This window comes from Oreochromis aureus, linkage group 5 (assembly GCF_013358895.1).
Source record: "Oreochromis aureus strain Israel breed Guangdong linkage group 5, ZZ_aureus, whole genome shotgun sequence".
In the NCBI taxonomy this organism is placed as follows: domain Eukaryota; kingdom Metazoa; phylum Chordata; class Actinopteri; order Cichliformes; family Cichlidae; genus Oreochromis; species Oreochromis aureus.
The window spans coordinates 26,324,053-26,345,084 of NC_052946.1; the positions used below are offsets into that span (position 1 = coordinate 26,324,053).

Here is a 21,032-nt window from a genome sequence, read left to right on the forward strand (position 1 = left end):
AGGTGATACATGTTGAGGGAAGATGAGAACATAGCAGGTTAATTGCATGCATGCTTACAATACATAAATCTAGCAACAGAGAGGATGAGAGGATGCCTGAGGAATGGAGGAAACAGTTTATTTCTTTTCCATTCGACATTAGAATTGACGAGATTAAAGGAACACCTCAGGCTGAGATGGTTTGAGCATGAGCGGAGGGCAGATGGTGGATATACTATGCAAAGGATGTTGAAGAAGGAGCTTCCAGGCAGGAGGAAAAGAGGAACAGCACAGAGAAGGTTCATGGGAGTAAGCACATGCAGGGGTTGTTGTGACAGAGAAGAACACTGCAGACAGGACGAGATGGAGGCAGTGAAGTGGTAAATTGGGGTTAGATATTCATACTCTTTACACTGAGACAAAACATACAAAGCAGGTCCTCTATACCATGGCTCTGAAGAAGTGTTTTTTGTCTGCTATAAATGTAATGGAATTGTTTTTGATGAATGACATAATTGTAGAAATTAGCAGTAATAAAAACACTGAAAAAATGTCTTGATGCATGCTCAATCATCCAGGTAAGTAAATCCCAAAAGGTTGATTCTGTTCATGTGCACGTAGCATTTTCAGTGGAGAAATGTTTTGTCACTCATCCAAGTGACTTCTTCAGTCTCAGCTGACTGCAGGTTCCCCCAACCTTATAAACAGTACATTTGGACAAAGACTGAAACTAGCCCACTGAATGAACAATGGACTGTGAGGTCAGTTCCTTGAGCATTAATATGCAAATTTTCATCACCATTGATCAACAACCACTGATCAAAGCCCATTGATGAATTGAGTGGGTGGTCAGATGATTCAATTGTACCACTACAGACCACCTGTAGATAGACATGTTGATGATTACGATCATTTTCATATTACTTTAAACGATAATATATTCCTTTGTGACACCTGCTGCTGGCAGCGCTAGCTACAGTTCATTCTTTGTGATCTGAACACCACCACCACTACCACCACCTCCCCCACACACACACATCCACATTGCTAAGTATAACTCCCATCACTGAATGAATCACGTCTTCAATTACAGCCCGACTCTGAAGGCAGTAAATCAGCTTTATCTAAATCCTTTAATAGCTCCATCACTGAGCAAGCAGATGGATGAACCGAACTGCAAACAGAGGGCACAAACAAACCCTGGTGGCCTAAGTTGTGATTCAAACTTATGGGTAAGAATAGCAATCAAATCAATAAGATCTTTTTCCACAAAATGACCAGTACTGGATATCAGTAAAGTAATGCAAATTTAAACCAATTCATACTAAATGACTTATATATTGTGTTTGGTTTTAAATATTCCTGCATTTTATATCTTGAGCCACAGAAAACCGTATTTGATCTGTCACTAAATAAATGTAAATGTATATTGCTTTTTTACATACTTTATTGTCATATGTTTAGCTTTTTAACACAATTATTCTTTTTTCGTATTTTATTATGATTTCGTATTTTTTTTTTCATAAATAAAGTATATGTTATCCCATGAAAAAAACAAAATGAAACAAAACAAAAAAACTGTGCATACTAAAGAGCTAAGTTATCAACTAAACAGAAAATAAATCAATTAAAAAATCCAAAGTCCAAGTGAGACCTTTTTGGGGATGTTCAAATATCACATGGTACAAACATGTAAGTTATAATGAATGTAATAGTTTCTTATGTTTTTATACATTCTTATGTTTTTGTATACAATTTCAAATGTAAAATATTCACATTGATAACCTGACATTAGTGATAATACATTCAATATCCAAAACACTTTGCATCGATAGATAATGAAATGCAATGAAAGAGATCTGGGAGCACACAAACCCCAACATTTATCAGATCACTAAAGAGTGTTGTAATTAAACTAAGATGTAATGGAGTTCAGCTTCTAAGGCTTTGTATCCCACAAACAGCCTCTGTTAAATGGACATAGTGATGTCAAACTGGGCTAAGAAGCTAAACACAGTAAGATGCTGTTAAATCTCATATAATAGTCAGACTGTTAGCACAGTGACAGCTGGTGCCCTGCTCTCTGTGCAGGAGGGCTGGGCAATGCAGCAGGGACCACGATGGGGTCTATCCCACAACCAAAACCTGCACCAGGAACACTTTACCAGGAAACTCCAAAACTTTAAAATGAAAACCTATAACAAGGGTATCAAATACAAGGCAGAGGAGCCAGAATTGGGCCGCTACAGTCCCTGATCTGGCCCACTGGATGGCTTTGGAAAATGTGAAGTAAGGCATACATTTTGGACTGCGCTGTATTTTAATAAATTTAACTTTTTGTCTTGCTGATAAACCTCTCCCATGGCCATTCATATTGCACCAAAGTATTTGCTGTATTTGTGCAATATCTGTTAGTTTATAGTATATGTATAGTCTTTGTTACTTAATTATAATCCAAATCCAATTTGGGATCTGGACTTTATTATACTATCTGTAATTAAGTAACAGACAAAATTAAATAAGAGAAAATGTCCTGTTTTTTTTACTATCAGCTATAGAAATTATGTTCTTTCCGTAAAGAACAGAACCTTTCTGTTTTACAGCACAGTCTGGGGAATGATCTACCCACAGTTTAAAATGACTTTAATATCACTGTCCTATAAGGTCTGATGTTTACATCGCAGGAGTCTGTCAGTCACTCAGTCCTTATCTCGTCCTTCACTCTGGTATATTTGGAACAGCCTAATGATCAGTCTGATCCCAAAGTGAATCCTGTTTCAATCCTCTGCCCTCTTAGACCTACTGAGATCTCAAGCAACAGTACAAGGTCTTATTCCCAGAAACATGCCCTTTTCTTGTGATGAACTAATTTACTGGCTTACATAGCTCAACATATGTTTTTCTTGCTGGGATTTTGTTGTGAAGATTGATTCCCCATGCATCTTCTTACAGTTTAGTAATATGAACGAGGCCAAACTAAACAGCCATGCAAGAATTTAAATATTCTGATCTCATCAAACCTACTCAGTCTTGGACATTTAGAAGAAAAGAGGCTGAAATGCTTTACATCTTCAACCTCTTTAGGCCCTTGTTCTTCTCCATACACTTTGGAAGTAGGTGAATGTGGAATGCACTGAATATTTCTCACTTTTGAAAAATTAGGGTCAGAGTGTAAGGAGTTGATAACTCTGTCTGACATCAGGCTGCTTTTCGGGTTTCTTGTTTTGAGGAAGTCATTTGCTTTAATGTGCATGTGGCCCTTTAAATGGTTCAGATATGTTTCTGATCATGCTGGAAGGTTTCTGCATGTTTCGTTACAGCTCTGCTGTATTATTGAGGCTGATTGAAAACAAGGACTAGCAACGATGGCTTGAGGTTAGTTAGGAAAGCAACAACTCAATAAACTCTGAGAAAAAGTTTAAATACTGCAAATAAGTTCCTTCATTTTAAAGGAATATTAAAAAAATGCCTGTGACCTCTTGACTAACTTAATATGAATGAGAACAGCACCAAACCTGTCTGTCTCTTTCAAGAAAAGTGTTTTTTCCCCCCAAAACTGATGAAACAACAACATTCCCAGTCTTAAAAGTTAGTGTTCAAACTGTTCAATTAAATTTTTAGCTCTTCTTTTCTCAGTAAAGTGTGTAGACTGAAGCCTGGTCACAGTTCAGCTGCTAGAAGCAACAATTATATTTTTTATACTTCCTTATAACCAACAAAAAAAATTGATGTGGAAAATTCCAAACACTTATGGAGAGTAATTATGAATACTTTAGTCACATGCCCTATAAATTATGGCTGAATCTAAGAAGAAACAGCAAAGCTTTGCTTTGTTTTTATCTGCTTTACAGTCTCATCCACCATCGATTTAGTCTCAGCTGTCTGTTCACCAGAGCACCACAGGGACATTTCTGGGGCCAGAAGCAGAATTTGATCTCCTCTAAAACCACCCCCAACCTGCTGTTCTACCCCTAAACTGCATTGCTAGGATAACGCCCATCTGATGCAAACTGAAAAATACTGCTCTGATTAATAAACTGCAGGTGATGAGAATCAAAAAGGTACTTGAAAAGAAACCAGATGATTTTTTTAAGCAAAGTAGATAAAAATCTGTTCTGTTTTTCCTTTCTAGGTTATACCATTTATTAGGATTTCCATATTTCTTAAGGAATTAATATATTCAGGCCTGTGTAACGGACAATGAAAAACAACAAAAAACAAGAAGAAAAGTTCTGAAAAAGAGACTGAACAATAATCCAATTTCCATATTTAACACAAAGCAGTCCATGTTCTTGAAATAAAAAAATCCACTCCAGTAAAACAGGGAAACCACAGCAAACAATAATAAAACAAAACAAAACAACAAAACAGAGAAATTGTGTGGTTTACAAAAAGCAGCTTTTCTCATAGATCCATATCCTAAACAAAATTCAGCCCTTTTGCCTTTCAGGATACCGTTTCATGGAAGATTTGACATCATTTGTTTTATCTTGTGTTTAAGGTTTGGTTTATGAGGGTTTTTTTCACCAAAACAATGCTTCTAGCTTTTATGTTAGCTTATATATTTGTGTTCTTCTGTATATAAACTAAGTAGAAATAGATTTGGGTCTATAGTAGAATTTCTTATGAAATAATTTCCTCACACGTCCCTTTGAGCTCTGAGGGAGTTAGCTACATTTGTATTTGTGTGTTAGTCTGAGGTATTTTCACTGTCTGGGTGGTTTCTAGTCCTCCAATCTTTGCGCAATACGTTTGGATTTTCATGTGAACTCTTGTAAAGATGATGTAATCAGATTATAGGATTTTTGTATAAAGTAATTTTCTTTATCATCATTATTTGAAGAAGTGTTTGTACGTGAAATATGTTGATGTGCTTTAATACCAACTTTGTAACACCTTACCCGTATGTACTTTTTTTTTACATTTAAAAAAGTGCTTATAATTTTATCGTCAGTGTTAATCACGTGGTTATTTTTTTTAATAATTCATAATTCTGTATGTATCTATGTATTTATCTATTAAGCTCATTACTTTTTCCGAGTCTGACTTAGTGAGCTCAGCAGTGGGTGGTGCTCATGTCACCTGGTCAGTGAATGCATCCCTCCGGCTGTCTATCGTTCAGTGAACGCACCACCGCTGTCTGCTCTCTAGTTACAGTATGGCGGCTGGGACTTGCGGAGGAGGACAACTTCTTCTAGATTCCTTCCACAAAACTGTTGGAAGGCGACGGCATTAATATAAAACTTATAGCGGCAACCACGAGGTACACTGCAACAGACGACAGCGGCATAACTTGTGTTTCTTACTGGGGCTTTCCCCAGAAAATAATCGGACTGGTGTGTGATGCGTGAGGACCCGCAGTCAAGAAACTCCCCTGATTTTTCCGCGTCGGTTTCTGCTCTGACTGTCAGTTAGCCGGCTAGCTGCTAGGTAGCTCCCTTCAATGCTAACGCTCGCCTGCAGAGCTCTGTATTAGGAAAAAGAAGCGCTAGCGTGTTGCTTTTATTTACTCCAGGTGACAGGGATGGTATATCGTATCCATTTGGTAAGCGGACTGGTTGAAAAAGATGGGGAGAAAAAATTTGTGGACCTGGACGATAACTTTGTCAGTACTCATTAGCCTAGCCTAGCTTAGCCTAGCTTTCTGGTACAACGCCAGAAGAGAGTTAGCGCTTCGCCTGTCCACCAGCGAGTTAGCCAATTAGCATTTCAGTTGCACAAGACGACCAGATAATCCCCCCCTGTTCATCCCGGTGGATGGTTTTGAAACGTCTCCGCTGACTAATTCAGACGAAGAGTGGGCACTGAGCTGCTTTAGTTTTATAACTCAGGGGTGTTTTGGCGTTCAGGCTCGCTAGGTGTTCTCTGGTAGAGGGAGTGGTGAAGGTAGCTAAGGTTCCCTGCATCAGGGCAACAAGGTCACTCAGATTATGACGAGCCATACATGTCAACTACACTTATAGATGACACTTTAGTAAACGACAGACGCGTGTGTGTTTGTGTGTATGTGTGTATAGGGTGATGAACGCTGGGGTGTGTGCCTGCTGTTAGCTTGCTGCAAGAGAAGACAACACAGCTCAGAAGCGCGCAATAATTGGACCTACTGCTCTTGATAGGCGTTAAACAGACAGTTTAGTCAGCACAGAAGGAGTTTGATGGACGTGAGGGGCTGTCAGTGCTATACTCACTCATGTATGTCTTGACACATGGCAGCTTGGTCTGTACATAGTGCCTGCTGTCACATATAAGCGTCGTTATGTAGCTTCGGTGGGCAGTCAGTGAGGGGAATGTCCTGTCTTTTTTTTTATACCTGTTGGTTTGTTTTTTATTTCTCACACATGAGAGAGGACCATGTTTACTAGTTAGTGCCTAGAAGATTAGAGGACTAACGTTTTAGCCTACAGATAGGCCGCAGATATTGTAGATTATTACTATTTTTTTGGAGGAGGGACTGCACCAGAAAAACCTGCCACTCTGGATCAAGAAAACTTGCCCCTCGTCTCTGGTTGGAGTAATACTCTCAAGCCAAAATCAATGCCTTCAGCGCTGGCAATATTCGCCTGCCGACCCAACTCGCACCCATTCCAGGAGCGGCATGTGTACCTGGATGAGCCCGTCAAGATCGGCAGGTCGGTGGCTCGGTGCCGGCCAGCCCAGAACAACGCCACCTTCGACTGCAAGGTGCTGTCCAGGAATCACGCTCTGGTGTGGTTTGACCACAAGACTGGCAAGGTATGCGGCAACAGCACTGAAAATTACCTCCTATTGCTTTACTTTGGTGTTTATGTGGGCCTACAGTAGATGGATACTTTACTCCATGTCTTCTTATGGGTTGGCCATATAAAGAGAACCACCAGTGAGAAATATCACCTCATTGGTTTGCATCTTTAAATAGACAGGAATAAAAGGCCTATAAAGAGGAATTTTGCAATGTTAGCTGCTCATCTTGTTTACTTATATTTTCCATGGATGATCCCAATTAGCTCACAACCTTTCTTTTACTGTGTAAATAAGGTTATTACCTAAGAGCTTAAAATATAGCAGGAGATCCAACTTATTCCAAACTGAATCATGGTAACCCTTACATCAACTTGGATTAATTTAATATGCCTTATAATTGTGACTTGAAGATTTATAAATAATGTTTACCTTCATGGCACAAGGGAGCAGATTTTAATACAGCTATCATTATTAATACTAATAATGATTGCTGTGCTGTGGATTTAACAGGCTGCTGTTCAAAGTTTGAAATGTATCAGCAGGTTGTGGGATGAAATGAAGAAGCAATGTTAACAACGTTAACACTGGCATAATCTGTGTCACTCTTGTCAGTTATGCTGATGGATTTGTTTGTGTCACTATGAACTGTGGGGAGGCATTGTCTCTTTAGTAATAAAGAAAGTAGTGAAGCACTTTTTTTTTAAAGTGTTTAGAGCAGGGGTGGGCAATTGATTTTTCTCAAGGTGGCCACATGAGAAACTGTGACACTTGTGGAGGGCCACACCAATAAGCTGAACTCAGTTCTGCTCAGTTTTCTCTTCTTTTTCTCACGTGAGCCCTCGAGAAAATGTATTTCCCCCCCACAGTTTAGAGAGTTCAACCAGCACTTCTTATTGCTTCCTTGTCATTTCTGTTAGGAACCTCCATAAGAACAGCTGATGCTGTGACTGTAGTCAGGGCTTTTTCTGGCTCATAATAAACTTTTAAGGGAGTGGGGCACTAAGCAGGATTACTGAGTGTGTAGTTGAGGTAGGGTAGCTTACTTAACAAATGTGTGCATTTTCCTGATATTGCCCAGCTTGCCTAGCAAATTAAATATGGCTTTAAAACCACTTAATTGATAACTCTTTGTTCTGTGGACTGATGCACCTGAAAGATTTTGGAGAAAATCTTCACACGCTTACACATGTTTTTAAATTTATTTAAGTAGTTGACTTAATCTGCTATCTAAAATTACATAATTGAAAAGGATCAGGATCTACAGATGCACCAGTTGCAATTTTCTTCAATTTTAACTGATAGCATATACCCACTCTGCTTCAATGCAAAGTTTTACTTTCATAATAAAATAAATTATTAAACTTAAGAATTTTCCCCCAAACTGCAGTACATTACAAGATATTCTCTCATTGGAAAACTGAAAATAAAGTGCTCCGTCACTGGAAAGAGTTACAAATAATTGAATGAAAATAAGGTGCTGTACACCTACCTTTACCTGTCATATTTTATGTAGGCAAACAATGTCAAGTTCAACAGATTTATATAACAAAACAAATGTCAGGTACTTGCATCATTTCCTAGTATTTTTATAACTTCACCAGATAACAGGGCATTGACCCTTCTCTCTTTTCCCACTCATCTCCATAATTTGTCTCGTAATTGCTTTGATCTTTTGCTCACGCTGAGGTTGCTGGCTTGTGTCTGGCTCTAAGTTGTAGCTTTAACCACTTTTCCTTTGTTAGGTTCTTTGTCTCAGTGGGATTGTTGTTATGAACTTTTTCACTCTTGTGTTTCACTTTGGCAAACTGTGTCTTCACTTGCAGTGAGGAGGTTAGATGGTTTTGACATAGTGTGTGGTTGTGCATGTGCACGTGCATATGATGATTTGTCTGGATTGCTGTGTGCATGTGTTGTGCTTACATGAACTAGCCTTTTCTCAGTCAGGGCAGAAAATGCTGGCCAAGTTCCTGATTGGGGAGTATCGGTGCATCTCTACTGAGTTGGGACCTTTTTGTAGTGACGAATCCAAATTTTGCAGCAACATATTATTGACTAACCTGGCATTATGGATGCATTAACTCAGACTTGTCTTTCTGTAAAATGATGGAATTTATCTCTGCTCATCAGGGACCCTAAAAAACAAGATTTTCACCAAGAACAATTTACTAACTCTGTAGCTAGCTGCCTGGTGGTACATTATTAAGTGTCAACTGGCCCAACTTAGGAACCCTCCAAATGTTGCTGCTATTTAGATTTTAGTTTTCATTTATATCTGCACCTATAAGACAGCTGTACATTTTTATTTTTTTCTTTCTTTCTTTTTCTTTCTTTCTTTATTTTTTTAAAATAAATACTTCTGACTAACTTCCAGTGGATTCCTAACTCGGCTAAACTTTGTGAATTCTCTCTTTCATGGATGACTGGCTGTTAAAGTTTATTGTAACAGCCACACTAATCATTTTATTGGAGCTGAAAGAGTTTGGACTGTTTAACTGTCAGTATGGTCCCTGTGTTCGATTTTTGGGAACTGAAGGAGACTTTGGACCTGGACATGTATAACTGCCAATAACTGAAACAGAGGTTGAAATCGCAATACAAACTTCTCCCATGTGATATTGTTGGACCATCATTTCATACCATAATACTCATGTGGAAGTGATAATTTATTCTAGTAAAAGGTGTTAAGTTTTAAGATTGATCAGGTAATACATGGACTGAAAATCTAAATTGTTGCACTCTTAGCCGTTAAGAGTGCAAACCGCCCCAAAACAAAACAAAAAATTGAGTTTCAAGGAGGCAAAGATGAAATGAGGGAATAATTTCATTCGGGCTGCTCGGTTATGGCAAAAATCATAATCGTGATTAGTTAAGTCAACATTGGAACTTAATTATTTAGCGTAATTATTTAACATAATTGCTCATTCAGTTAAATGTCATGAAGATGTAGAGCCAAAAAATGTATCTTTAGCCATTAAAATCATGAATTTCTATGATTGATATTAACTATTTCCTTTGATAAATTACTTAAAAACAAAGTTTTTTTTTTTCTTTTGGGAATAGCTGTCTTGGTGCTAAACCAAAAAGATAAAATAAAAATTTAGTGTATCTGCCAGGTTTTCTTATAAATGCGATGTATTTGTTTATTTAAATAAATAACGTGTCTTTCTTGTGAATTGTTTAAGTAATTTCTGTCATTAGAAAATGGACAGTAAAACCAAGAGTCTGTTAAATTCAGAGAATGAGATAAAAATAGTTGTAGGACTCATTTTCCAGACCAGGGGCTAAACTTAGTCCAGGGCTAACCAAAATTCAAAGCAGATATTCATTGAATGGAGTCCACATTCCAGTCTAGGATTAGACTTAATCCCTTTCAGGGGAGCCAAACTGTTGTTTCTTTAAAAGGCACAGGTCTGAATGTAAAGTGGGCATATAAAATCTGTGCGTTGTTGCATCTGTAGTTTCTCTGCTGAACAGGTTAAACAGGCTGAGACAGCCACGGGATTACCCAGCACTGTGGTATGCAGGGACTTTGAAATACCCTCTGTGTGTGTGTGTGTGTGTGTGTGTGTGTGTGTGTGTGTGTGTGTGTGTGTGAACGCAGCACAGGCTATTTATAACGACACTGGCAGCGTCATCCTTTCCTCTGTTCAGGAATAAACGCACATGCAGACTCACACTGATCTGTAGGATCTTACCATTCACACATGCTGCTGAATGTATTGAAACAGGGGAGTAATGATTTGAGATTATTGGTTTATCACTTGAGTTTTTATTATGACCAAGGAAGTTTTTTTCTTATGGCTCATGAAAAGGTTGTATTTGCTCTCTATTTGTGTGATTAATACAGTCAGTTGAATTTTAATGTAATAAATGTAAGACCTAGACAATTCGTTTCCTACAGAATGAGGTTTTGTTTGTGGTGGTGGCGAGGCAAAGGGCATGTGTCCACACACAAGCATGTCCATGTCAGTTAATGTTTTGCAGTTTTTCATTAGGTTCTTTATTTTTAATTTTTCACAGTGCTTGTTTTACTTGTGAAGCAAACAGGCATAAATGCACGCACACTAAGAGTATTTTTCCTTACAGTCAGTATTTTCACATCAAAAGACCAATAAATCCTTCATTAAACTGCCTGCATGGAGAGTTCCGATGTGAAGGAAAGTGATGTTTTTTTTCTGCTTCCATCCACTGATATTAAAAAAATATATATCTGTAGATACTAATTATTCTTGCATATTTGGATTATAAATATAAAAGTTCATATCTCCAAAAAAACAGTATTACTATAGACTAAGCTTCCCAGTAGTATATGAAGTCGAATGAGCACTGTCTTGCGTTCTACTATTATTACCTGTTTTGCAATTAAGTCACATAGATTGCATGTGACTAAGGCACCAGAAATGTAGCTTTCATATTAGGGAAATGCTAAAAACACACACACACACACACACACACACACACACACACACACACACACACACACACACACACACACACACACACACTCTAAAAGTGGCTTGCCTAACCTGTACCTCATAACCGTAGTTTCCTCTTGCAGAAACAATGTTTGTGTGTCGCATGACTCTGCAGTTTTAGTTCTTTTAAAAATCAGTCTAATGTGAAAGAGTTTGAGGAGTGGTTGCTGTTTGGTTCGATAGATAGATAGATATCATGTCTAACCATATTCTACACATGTATATGGATCTAGCCTGCAAGAAATGAGGGTTGCTGATTTTAGCTCCGCTAGCCACACTTACCAAAGCTCTCAAGTACACATGCAGTATTTTTATGGCCAATGTTAAACCTCATCTACCTGACTGTGGTCAGTTTACTAATGTTTGTGAGTATTTGCTGGTTTTTATACTTAGTTGATTAGCCTGACACCCTAGACTTCAAGCAGAAAGGGAGCACTGACCTGCCATGCAAAATTGCCTGTAGATGACAGCAGGATTTTTCCTGGCACACACTCAAAAAGGATTCCCCATTTCTTACATCTGAGGAGATGACCGCATGAGAGCCCATCAGAGCCTTTAAAAACCAGGCTGACATATTGTCTTTTACATTTGGTCAGGTTTATAGTGTTGCAGTCAGACTGAGACTCTAACTCTGTGCTTGCACGCTATGCCGTGGACTCCTGGTGCCGCTGACTACTGCAGAGGAAGGATGAGCTAATTGACATGAACGCAGCTGGTGAGATGAATATCTGAAGGGCTCTGAGAGAAAATAATGAAGTGTTTATTTAAGCAGTAGCCATCATGGGAAGGTCAGGCGGGACCCAGCTGCTTCTCTCTTAACCCTGGAGGTCCTGGGACTTCAGTTTAGGAACCGTATGGTAGAGCAGGGCGATATGGCCAAAAATATATATCACGATATATATTTGAAAATTTGCGATAACGATATAACTGACGATATAATTGATGCGAGACAAAATACAACTCCACAACTTTACTAGCGCAAAAAAACCCCCATCCATTTATTTTCACTTAAACAAGCAGCTGTCTTTTATGTGCAGTAAAGCTATGTAAAAGTTTAACAGTGCAAATGCAAATTCCTTGCTGAAAGTTTAACCAAAAGGTATTTCCAGTAGAAATGGGCTGACATATCCTGAGCATAACCATGTATAATATTCACTGAAGTTAAAAAGAGGTGCTTTGCAACATTAAACTGCAGTGTGCCAAATAAAAAAGTCAAATACGTATTTTTCGGACCATAAGGTGCATGGGATTATAAAACACATTAAGCGAAACAAAGCAGTCAGATAAATCAAACTTTATTCAACTCATTCTTCTTGCTTCCTCCACTTCTGTACCATTGATTCATTAATGCTGTATTCTATCACAGCTGCGCTATTCCCATGTTGTTGCAGTATATTAATGACTAACCTCGTATTGTGGATAGATTATCTCAGTTGTTCTCCTGACTGAAGTTTGGTCCGTTTACAGCATCCTGCCATGCGATTGCATTTGTCTCTAACCATCAGGAACCTTCACGTTAACTTTTATCGAGTGGAAAAGTGTTAGCGTTCATGCTCCAGCTTCACTGTGTTTATGTTATGCTAACATAGCTGTGTCGCTAGCGATCACGTAGCACATCATTATACACCACCTAGCCCAACTTCAGTAACCCTACAAACGTCACTGCTGTTTAGTTTCCTGTCTTCATTTATGTTGGAAATGATAGCAGAGCAGTACATTTGATTTTTTTCAGAAATCTCTCAGTCAGAACATGCTATATCATGCTTAGGTAACTAGCGAAACTAGTGAGCTAACTCCCGCTAGCTTCCTGCTAACTTCTAACTCCGTTAAATGTAATAAATTCTGTTTTCATGGATGCTTGGATGTTAAACTTCATAGTTACACCTGGTAAAGCAGCAATGCTGATTGTTTTATTAAAGATGAAAGAATTTAGACAGTTTTTAACTCTCAGTGATGCTGCAGTGTTCGTTTGACTTTGGGACCTGTAGCGGACGGAGTTTAGGACCCAGAGCACCTTAGTCTGACAAATACGGCAATAACTACGGCCGCTTGCATGTTCTACAAAAAAATGTGCTTTGTTGTGTATCTGACGGACAAACACCAAACCAGTTCCACATCACTGAAGTTGCACCATTTTTACAAACCAATTCTGGTTCATCCGTTTCACTCAACAATCGGCCATGTGCGTATGAAAACAAAGGCATTGCGCATCCGTGTTTTACCCATATTCTATCGCGATATTTCATTTTCTTATCATTGCCTAACATTGTACCGGTATTACCGTGAACGGTATAATATGGCCCAGCCCTACCGTATGGCTTCAAGAGCTCCAGACAGTCAGACAGATTGATGTGTAGCAAGAGGATATGTCAGTCAGATAGACAGTTAAATAGTGCTATGCCATTTTTGGTTCATGTTTTCCACTTTCCTCAAAGCGCTTTAAAAACTCTTGATAAATGTGACTAATTGATAACACTCCGTCTGTGCACATATCCCGTTAAATTTCCCGCTGTTTCTCATTACTCACTACTCTTACACCTGATCTTTGTTTACGTCATAAAAAACGTGGGTAGTGCACCAAAATGTTATAAATGAATGAATAGGGTTATTATAATGTTATAAGTTCTTAATCTAGAAACAACAAATGTAAATAATTTTCCTTCAAAGTGGCCCCAGAGAACCACATGTCCTACCTAATTAGAAATGGTTCTTAGCAGCATTTTCTTGGATCAGAAAGGCTACTTATAGGCTGGTGTATGGAGCTGTGACTGAATATTAAAAATCTGATTTATATAATTGAATATTAGCAGTTTTCCTTGTTTGATGGATGGATGTTAAAGGAGTGAATATGTACATAAGGAGACTTGGTTCTTGCACAGTTATGTCTGAACCAATTTTATATTTTCCTGCAAATTTTTTTGCCTGTTTGAAAACCATAAATGTAATTTTAGCTTTAATAAATGAAAAATAAAATGATTTTCCATTTTCCCCATTTGCAGGATTGTATGACTGTCATAATATTTCAAACCTACCCAGCCTTTTTAAATACATGGTAGTCAAAAAAATGGGTGGACTTAGGACTGGGCGATATGACCCAAAATTCATATCTCGATATTCTTTAGCTGGATGGCGATATACAATATATATCTCAATATTTTTTAAAGCCATAAAGTAAGAACAAAAAGAGTTCTTAGTCAAAGCTGTGTCCCAGATCTCACACAGGCACTTTTATTAACATACAGCGTAGATGTACATGAAAACAACTACTCAGAAATAAATTATCAGCATTTATTAAATAATAATGCTCCATAAATAAAAGAAAACAATGTTGTTTTTGTGCATAACAAAAAGCTCACAATTGTGCAGTCAAAATGTAGTTAAAAGACGCTGAGCATAATAACAAAGACAGACAGATTTCGCAGCTGCTCTGTTCCCAAGTTCTACTGTGTGACTGACAGCCTTGAGTTTGAAATCCTCTTTGTAACCATGTCTCTTAACAGGTGCCATTTGTGGTCCTTATACACACACAATACAGTAATATTACGTTGAAGCACAGTACGTATTACTCCGCGAGGCTCCTGACTCTGGTAGCCGTAATGCTCTGAGAATCCATCAAGCGGTGCTGCTTCGTAGCTTACCAAAGTCGTACTAAAACACTTTTTTGACAGATTGCTGAGCGCTGTATACCACATAAAATCGGTTCGCGGTTAGTAAGCACAACCAGAATTCATACATAAGGCGCACTGTCGATTTTTGAGAAAATGAATAGCTTTAGGCATCAACGCGTTAGCGCGGTTAGCTCGTTAATGTGTTGACACCGTCCAACCCCACGCACGGGGCGATCCCCGGTAACTCGTTAACGGAGATTTGCTGCGTTAATGCAGTTATGGCGTTAACATCATTTTAACGAGATTAACGCTACCAGCACTAAAATAGTAATCTCCAAATGTTTTCTGTTTACCAACCAGCTCCTCTTTGATAGCTGCCGTATCCATCTTGTCGTTGCCTGCTGGTGAAGCAATGGGGGAGGGGGAGTTGTGTTCAGTGAAGGAGAGAGGCGAGGCAGAGTAACGTTGCGTAGAGACAAAAGTGGACGAAAGAGAGGCAAACTTGCGGCTCCACAAGTATAATTATAACGTAACATAGACTATATCGATATAAACGATATTGTCACATCTTATATCTTGTATAAAATTATATCGATACATTTAAAAACTCGATATATTGCCCAGTCCTAGGTGGACTTTATAAATATAAATAAAGGAAGCATTCCAATCAGGTTTACGTTCCACCTCACTGACATGAATCATAGGAACAGTTTTCCCAGTTGGGTTGGGCAGTGTGTTTAAAATTTTCCACCAGACAATTGCTGATATATTGGCAAAAGTAAAAGCCTCCCGCCCACCTCACCCATTACTACCACCACCACCACCACCACATGAAGAGTTGTTCATAATAGTGAAGAGAGCCAATATATTTGTCCATTTTCCTAACTTTTTTTAGAGGTCAGTGTCTGTAGCCACTGACCAGTTTGTCAGTCGGATGGACTCGCAGGCAGATACTTGTCAGATTAAATCCGATTTAGGACTTAGTGGGGTGATCCCTCTAATACAGCTGTATTACTCACTAGTTATCCCACCAGTCATTCATTCATCCAGTGTGTTTGTATGCTGAGAACCCTAACACGTGCCACTAGACCAGATCAGACCAGACTTAGCATCCTGCAGGACATAGACATGACTCCACAAGCCAACTCTTCTTGTTTTCTTTCTTGTTTTTGGTCAACATCTGCTTGTTGTAGGTTTAAAAAAAAACAAAAAACAGTGAATCGTTCTATTTTTATTTATACTGAACAATAATGTAACTTTTCTTATGATGCAAGTGTCCCGTTTGTGTTGATTTGTATGCAGTAGCTCTAATCAGGATCAACTTTTCCCTCTGTGAGCTCTCTGTGCAGGATTTGGAATTGACAGGTAGAAAGAAAGAAGAGAAAACCTATGCAGAAACTAAACTGTGAATGAACTATGAACAGACTTAGAAGATTCAAAGGCTCATTATTTACTCAGGTGTAAAACCCGGTTAGCATGTAGAAGCCTAAGTCCTAAGTATGGTATGAAAGAGAGAATATTGCCATGTGTTATATGCCTTTTGTGCTGTAAATGCTGCATAGTTAATTTTGTTTTGATGCAATTGTTGTTGCAACCATCAAAATCAACTGATCAACTGGTTGGGGTAGAGTGCGTAATTTGCTTAATCTCTTGATTAACAAGCGCATTGGGTACACAACCTAAATGATTTACAGAAAGACAAAAAAGAGCTCGTATGTGACAACACGTTGTCATCTCAACACATAACATACCGACGCTATGTGACAAAACATCGGTATGTTATGCGGTCGGAGGCATGAGAGCTGTTTGGAGTGAATCTATACATGTAAATGTGTTTTACGTTCTTTCATGAATTATTTTGGAAAACACTATGTGATAGGGTTAGGGTGTGTTACCACTGCGAGCGGCATTCTATTGGATTCAACTGAGAATCCTAAGTGTCTCATAAGGACGCGGAAGGGTACCTTTCGCGTTACTGTGGGACGCCTCGAGCCGTGACAAATCGTCGGTATGTTATGTGTTGGGAATGAGAATGCTTTGTATATGAATCATGTTAAATACTTTTTACTTTAAACTTAAATTGTACAACTGCAGCATATACATCCTCAGTGATACAGATACAAACCATAGTGCCAGCACCATTTTCATAAAGCACAAGTCAGTGATGAGGAAGGTAGCCAATGCAGATTTTAACACAGTATCATTGGAAGTTAGATCATGATTAAAGGCAGCCAAAGAGCTGGTCAGTCACCCAGGCAGCTGGTGGAAGGCAGTGCTGACAGCAGAGCAGAGCTGTTGTCTGGTGTCAATAATCCACGGCATGGTAATAACCGCAGCATGAATGCCAACAAGGCACAAGAACGTTGCTATACAGAGTGGATTCAGATCTGTAGTACTCTTAATATCTGAGCGCGTGTGTGGAGGAATAAGACTCTTTTGGCAAGAACAGCAGCCTGGCAGCCTCAGCTTTGGCATCGTTCATGTGTTTAGTGATAGAGTGATGCTTCCAGATATTGCAGCAGGATACCACAATGGGGCTTTAGAAGTGCAGTTTCTGACTGTTATGAAACTAGGACAGATCCTTTTTAAAAACATATCTTTTCAATAACCCAAAACATCCAGCAGCTTTTAGGTGAAATGTTTTTTTTCCTGTTCCTTAATGTATACCATACCATACCATACAAGCTTTATTTATAAAGCACTGTAACATAAAACCAGGGTTCACAAAGTGCTGTACATATACAAATAGCATAAGCAAAGTAAAATAAAATAAGATAAAATAACTTAATAAATAAAATAGAATAAAATAAAACATGTTAAAACAAATTGTATGAGCTGACATCCTGAATCAGCGACATATTTAAATGACCAATCAGATTTTCTTTATTGGCTTTAAGTGATGACTGAATTTGAACCAGGTTACAGTAAATGTGAATATTATTTTCCCTCACTGGGAGAAAAACATGGCAGATTGCCATTTAGCTGAAGTTTGTTAACTATTTTGGGTTACAATTTGTATGTTTTGGCCCTGCAGTTCAATTTGGATATCTGGTAGAGACAAAACGTCAATAAAAATGGGTCAAAGAATTGGGTAACAGGTTCAGTAAGTTTGGTTTTATCTTTAACATCTCCTCCTTTGCCTGAGCTCTTTAAACAGCTGCTGGTAAGAAGCTGGGATAGTCTGTTGAGATGGATAAATTCCAAAATTTATCTTTAAGTGTTGGGGCTCTGATACCACCACTGTCAATGGGAACAGCAGATATTCTGATGTCCTGTCTGTCATTCCATCTCTTCTCTGTCTGAATTTTGATCCTGACCCTGACATGTTGCTGCAGATTTTAGTACATTTTAATTAGTATTTAAACATGTTAGGCTTGAGGCAGTCTTCATAACTTGTTTAGACACGATGCAAGCTGTTGGGAGCTTTTTATTTTTAGACTGTAGGGGTGTTAAAGCCCATTTACTATTTGTATGTGTGTTACATTACCCTATTCTACACCAACTCTATTCATGTATTTTTGTGTGCTAAGTCAGTGAAGGTTATACCAGGAACCCAGTATATCAAGATCAACATACAAACTCCAGCAGAAAGGAACCAGCTTTGTAGGAAGGTTATTGTGGAAGAGCTGAAGGAGTAAACGTCTTGGTCAGAATAAACTAAAGTTAACAGGTGAACCAGATGATTGGTCAGTGATGATGCAATCCATCTTCAGCTTTTTAGTACTTCCTCAAATAGGAATGATGATGCTGTTAACAGTTGATCCTCATGAGCTTGATAGAAGTCAAACCTGGTTTGGTTTATATGTTAGCAACTTTTAGGTAAGACTATTGTCAGGATTTTCTTCTGTCACAGAAAGTTACTCATCTGTTTATATTCTTTTGAGATTTGAATTTAGTGGAGTCACTGTCTGATTATCAGGTATAAATACACAGACAGCCATAAGCTATCTGTTCTGCTAACTTAAGGTACTGAATTGGACCTGTCCACCATATTTGTGTCTTCAGAAACATTTTAAATCACATCGTCTGGCAAACAATATGGCTCTTTGTTTGATAATGGCCATCCAAGAAGTTTATGTTCCAGTTTTGATGAGTTAAATTCTAGATTTTTTTATTAGTGTGTTACTTAGCACCTGCACGGTTTATGGATGCAGTTTACTAACGACATTTTGTTAGCATCCGAATATGGTTGACTCTACTCTGCCACTACTGTATACTGACTGACTACTGACTCTTTTGATTTTGATGAATCAAAATGTTAAGTTAGAAAGAGTGTCACTGTGGCTGTGTGTATTTTTAATTTATTTGTTTTTCTTTTTTAAATACACCCTGTACCCTTGTGTTTCTTTCCAGGCAGTCCTACAGTGGCCACTAGGGCTGGGTATTGTCACTGATTTCTACAACTTATTCAATTCTGATTCACAAGGTCCTTGATTGCACTTGATCTGATTCAATTCAATTCTGACTTTGTCAAAAAATATTATAATTATGATAATTTATCTTGGATATGTACTGTCAAAATAACCTTCTAAACCTTGTAATGTAAAAATATTTTATTCCAAATTATTTGATTATTTATCTGCATTTACATACCCAGTGTAAACTATCTAGGTATAATAACAAAAAGTGACACTTGTGAGACTTCATCAGAGATGCAAGCATCACAGCAGATGCCATAATGTCAAACTATGAAAAATAACAGAAACAATATGAATGAGATTTTCCCAGCCTGGTCTCTTGAACAGGAGAAATTAAGCTTTCTTGTCAGGAGTCATTTTTCGAAGGCAAAAAAACCAAAAAGGCAAAAATGGGACGCCACTATAGGTCACTTGGTTGAGCTGGAGATCCATATCACAAAAGGCTGCAGGAATCCTGGGTTTGATTCCTACATGTTGTTCCTCTTTGCTCTTTTCTTAGTTTCCTGTCTGGTCTGTACTGTCCCAGCCCAATAGTCTAAAAACTGCCACAAAAAGAAACAAGTCAAATCCTCACACTTTAAGGAGAGGAAACTCGAAAGCCTCTGGCACTTTTTTTTTGTTTCATTATTGTCTTAAATTTATATTCAGTATGGAAAAATGTGTAACTTAATTAAGGAGGTAATCTCAACTGTTAAAGATGGTGAAGTCTATAGCAAAACACTTGTGCACTAAGATTCACCTTTGAAGGTAAGGCAGACACTGTTGCAGAAATGAGCACGCTGATAAAATGCTCTTTTTGTTTGCCAGCAGCAGCAGCAAACGGCCTCTTATGGAAATGGTGGCAGGAGTCCAGTCTCCAGTCAGCTGGGTCTCCTGCTTTCTCTCTTTCTCCATCTGCAGCCTTTCTGTGAAACATGCTCTGTAACCTGTGAATGTCGGGTTTGCATGTCAGCTCCATGCTGAGGGAGAAAACTTTGGGTACAAATCTCTCACTAAACGCCAAAGAAGCGATGGCAGAACATGCTACCGCCATCTGTGTACTAAATGTGTATAAAACTTGAACGGCTGGCTTTGCTCATGTGGAAGTTGGCAAATATCATGTGAAAGTTACTTAAAATAGTTTTATAGAGTTTGAACAAGATATGTCCTGAGCAGATCCAAAGAACAACTATTGGCAGATCTAGGTTTGTGTTCAGGGTTTCTTATCGGCGAAAGATGAATTTAGTCTTCATAGTCCTCTGCTGAATTCCTGTTGAAGTCATTCTTGGGTGCGCTGCCATCACAAGTGAAACTGAGTTGATGGAGTTGGACTTGGAGATAAGAAATCTTGAACATTAGAGAGAGAAAATTTAACAGGGTTCAACAAAACCATTTTTTTAAGTTTAAAAAAGAAAGAAGTGTGGCACGTAAGTTGACTGCCCAGCTGCCAGCCTTTTTGGGCCATCGATGGCATTTCCACTGGTTGATTCTCAGGTGAAGCAAATTGGCTACTTGGCTAATTTTTGTTTTATTTTTTTCCATACAGTACTAACAAATGTATTAATAAAAAATCCTGTATCAGACTGTAGGAAAAGGCTACAATAAAAACTGTGCTGCAATAACCTTGAGAAGTTGTTATTATTATTATTATTATTATTATTATTATTATTATTGTTATTGTTATCATCATTATTATCAGGAGCTCCATAGTTCAGCCACTGTTTGTTTCAGGATTGGACTTAAAGTCTATTTAAAGTAGACTTACAAATGTGACTGATAACCAGTTATTCAGATGATGCCAATGAATGCTTGTCTGGTCTGCCATGAGTATAGCAAACCAGTATTACTGAGGT

General features: G+C 38.3%; 1 protein-coding gene across 9 annotated transcripts in view; it reads left to right on the forward strand.

The window, feature by feature from the left end:
* The first annotated feature begins 5,104 nt into the window (after nucleotides 1-5,104).
* slmapa (sarcolemma associated protein a) overlaps nucleotides 5,105-21,032 on the forward strand; it is a 75,064-nt gene continuing 59,136 nt past the window's right edge. For 7 of the 9 annotated variants that reach the window (XR_005613044.1, XM_039612013.1, XM_039612012.1 and 4 more), the window contains exon 1: nucleotides 5,105-6,711. Coding sequence is in view for 8 of the 9 variants with exons in the window: in XM_039612013.1 (XP_039467947.1) it covers nucleotides 6,514-6,711 (198 nt within the window). In the remaining variant the exon portion in view is untranslated. The remainder of the gene's footprint in view (nucleotides 6,712-21,032) is intronic. The other 2 variants (XM_039612019.1, XM_039612016.1) reach the window with 2 other exon arrangements.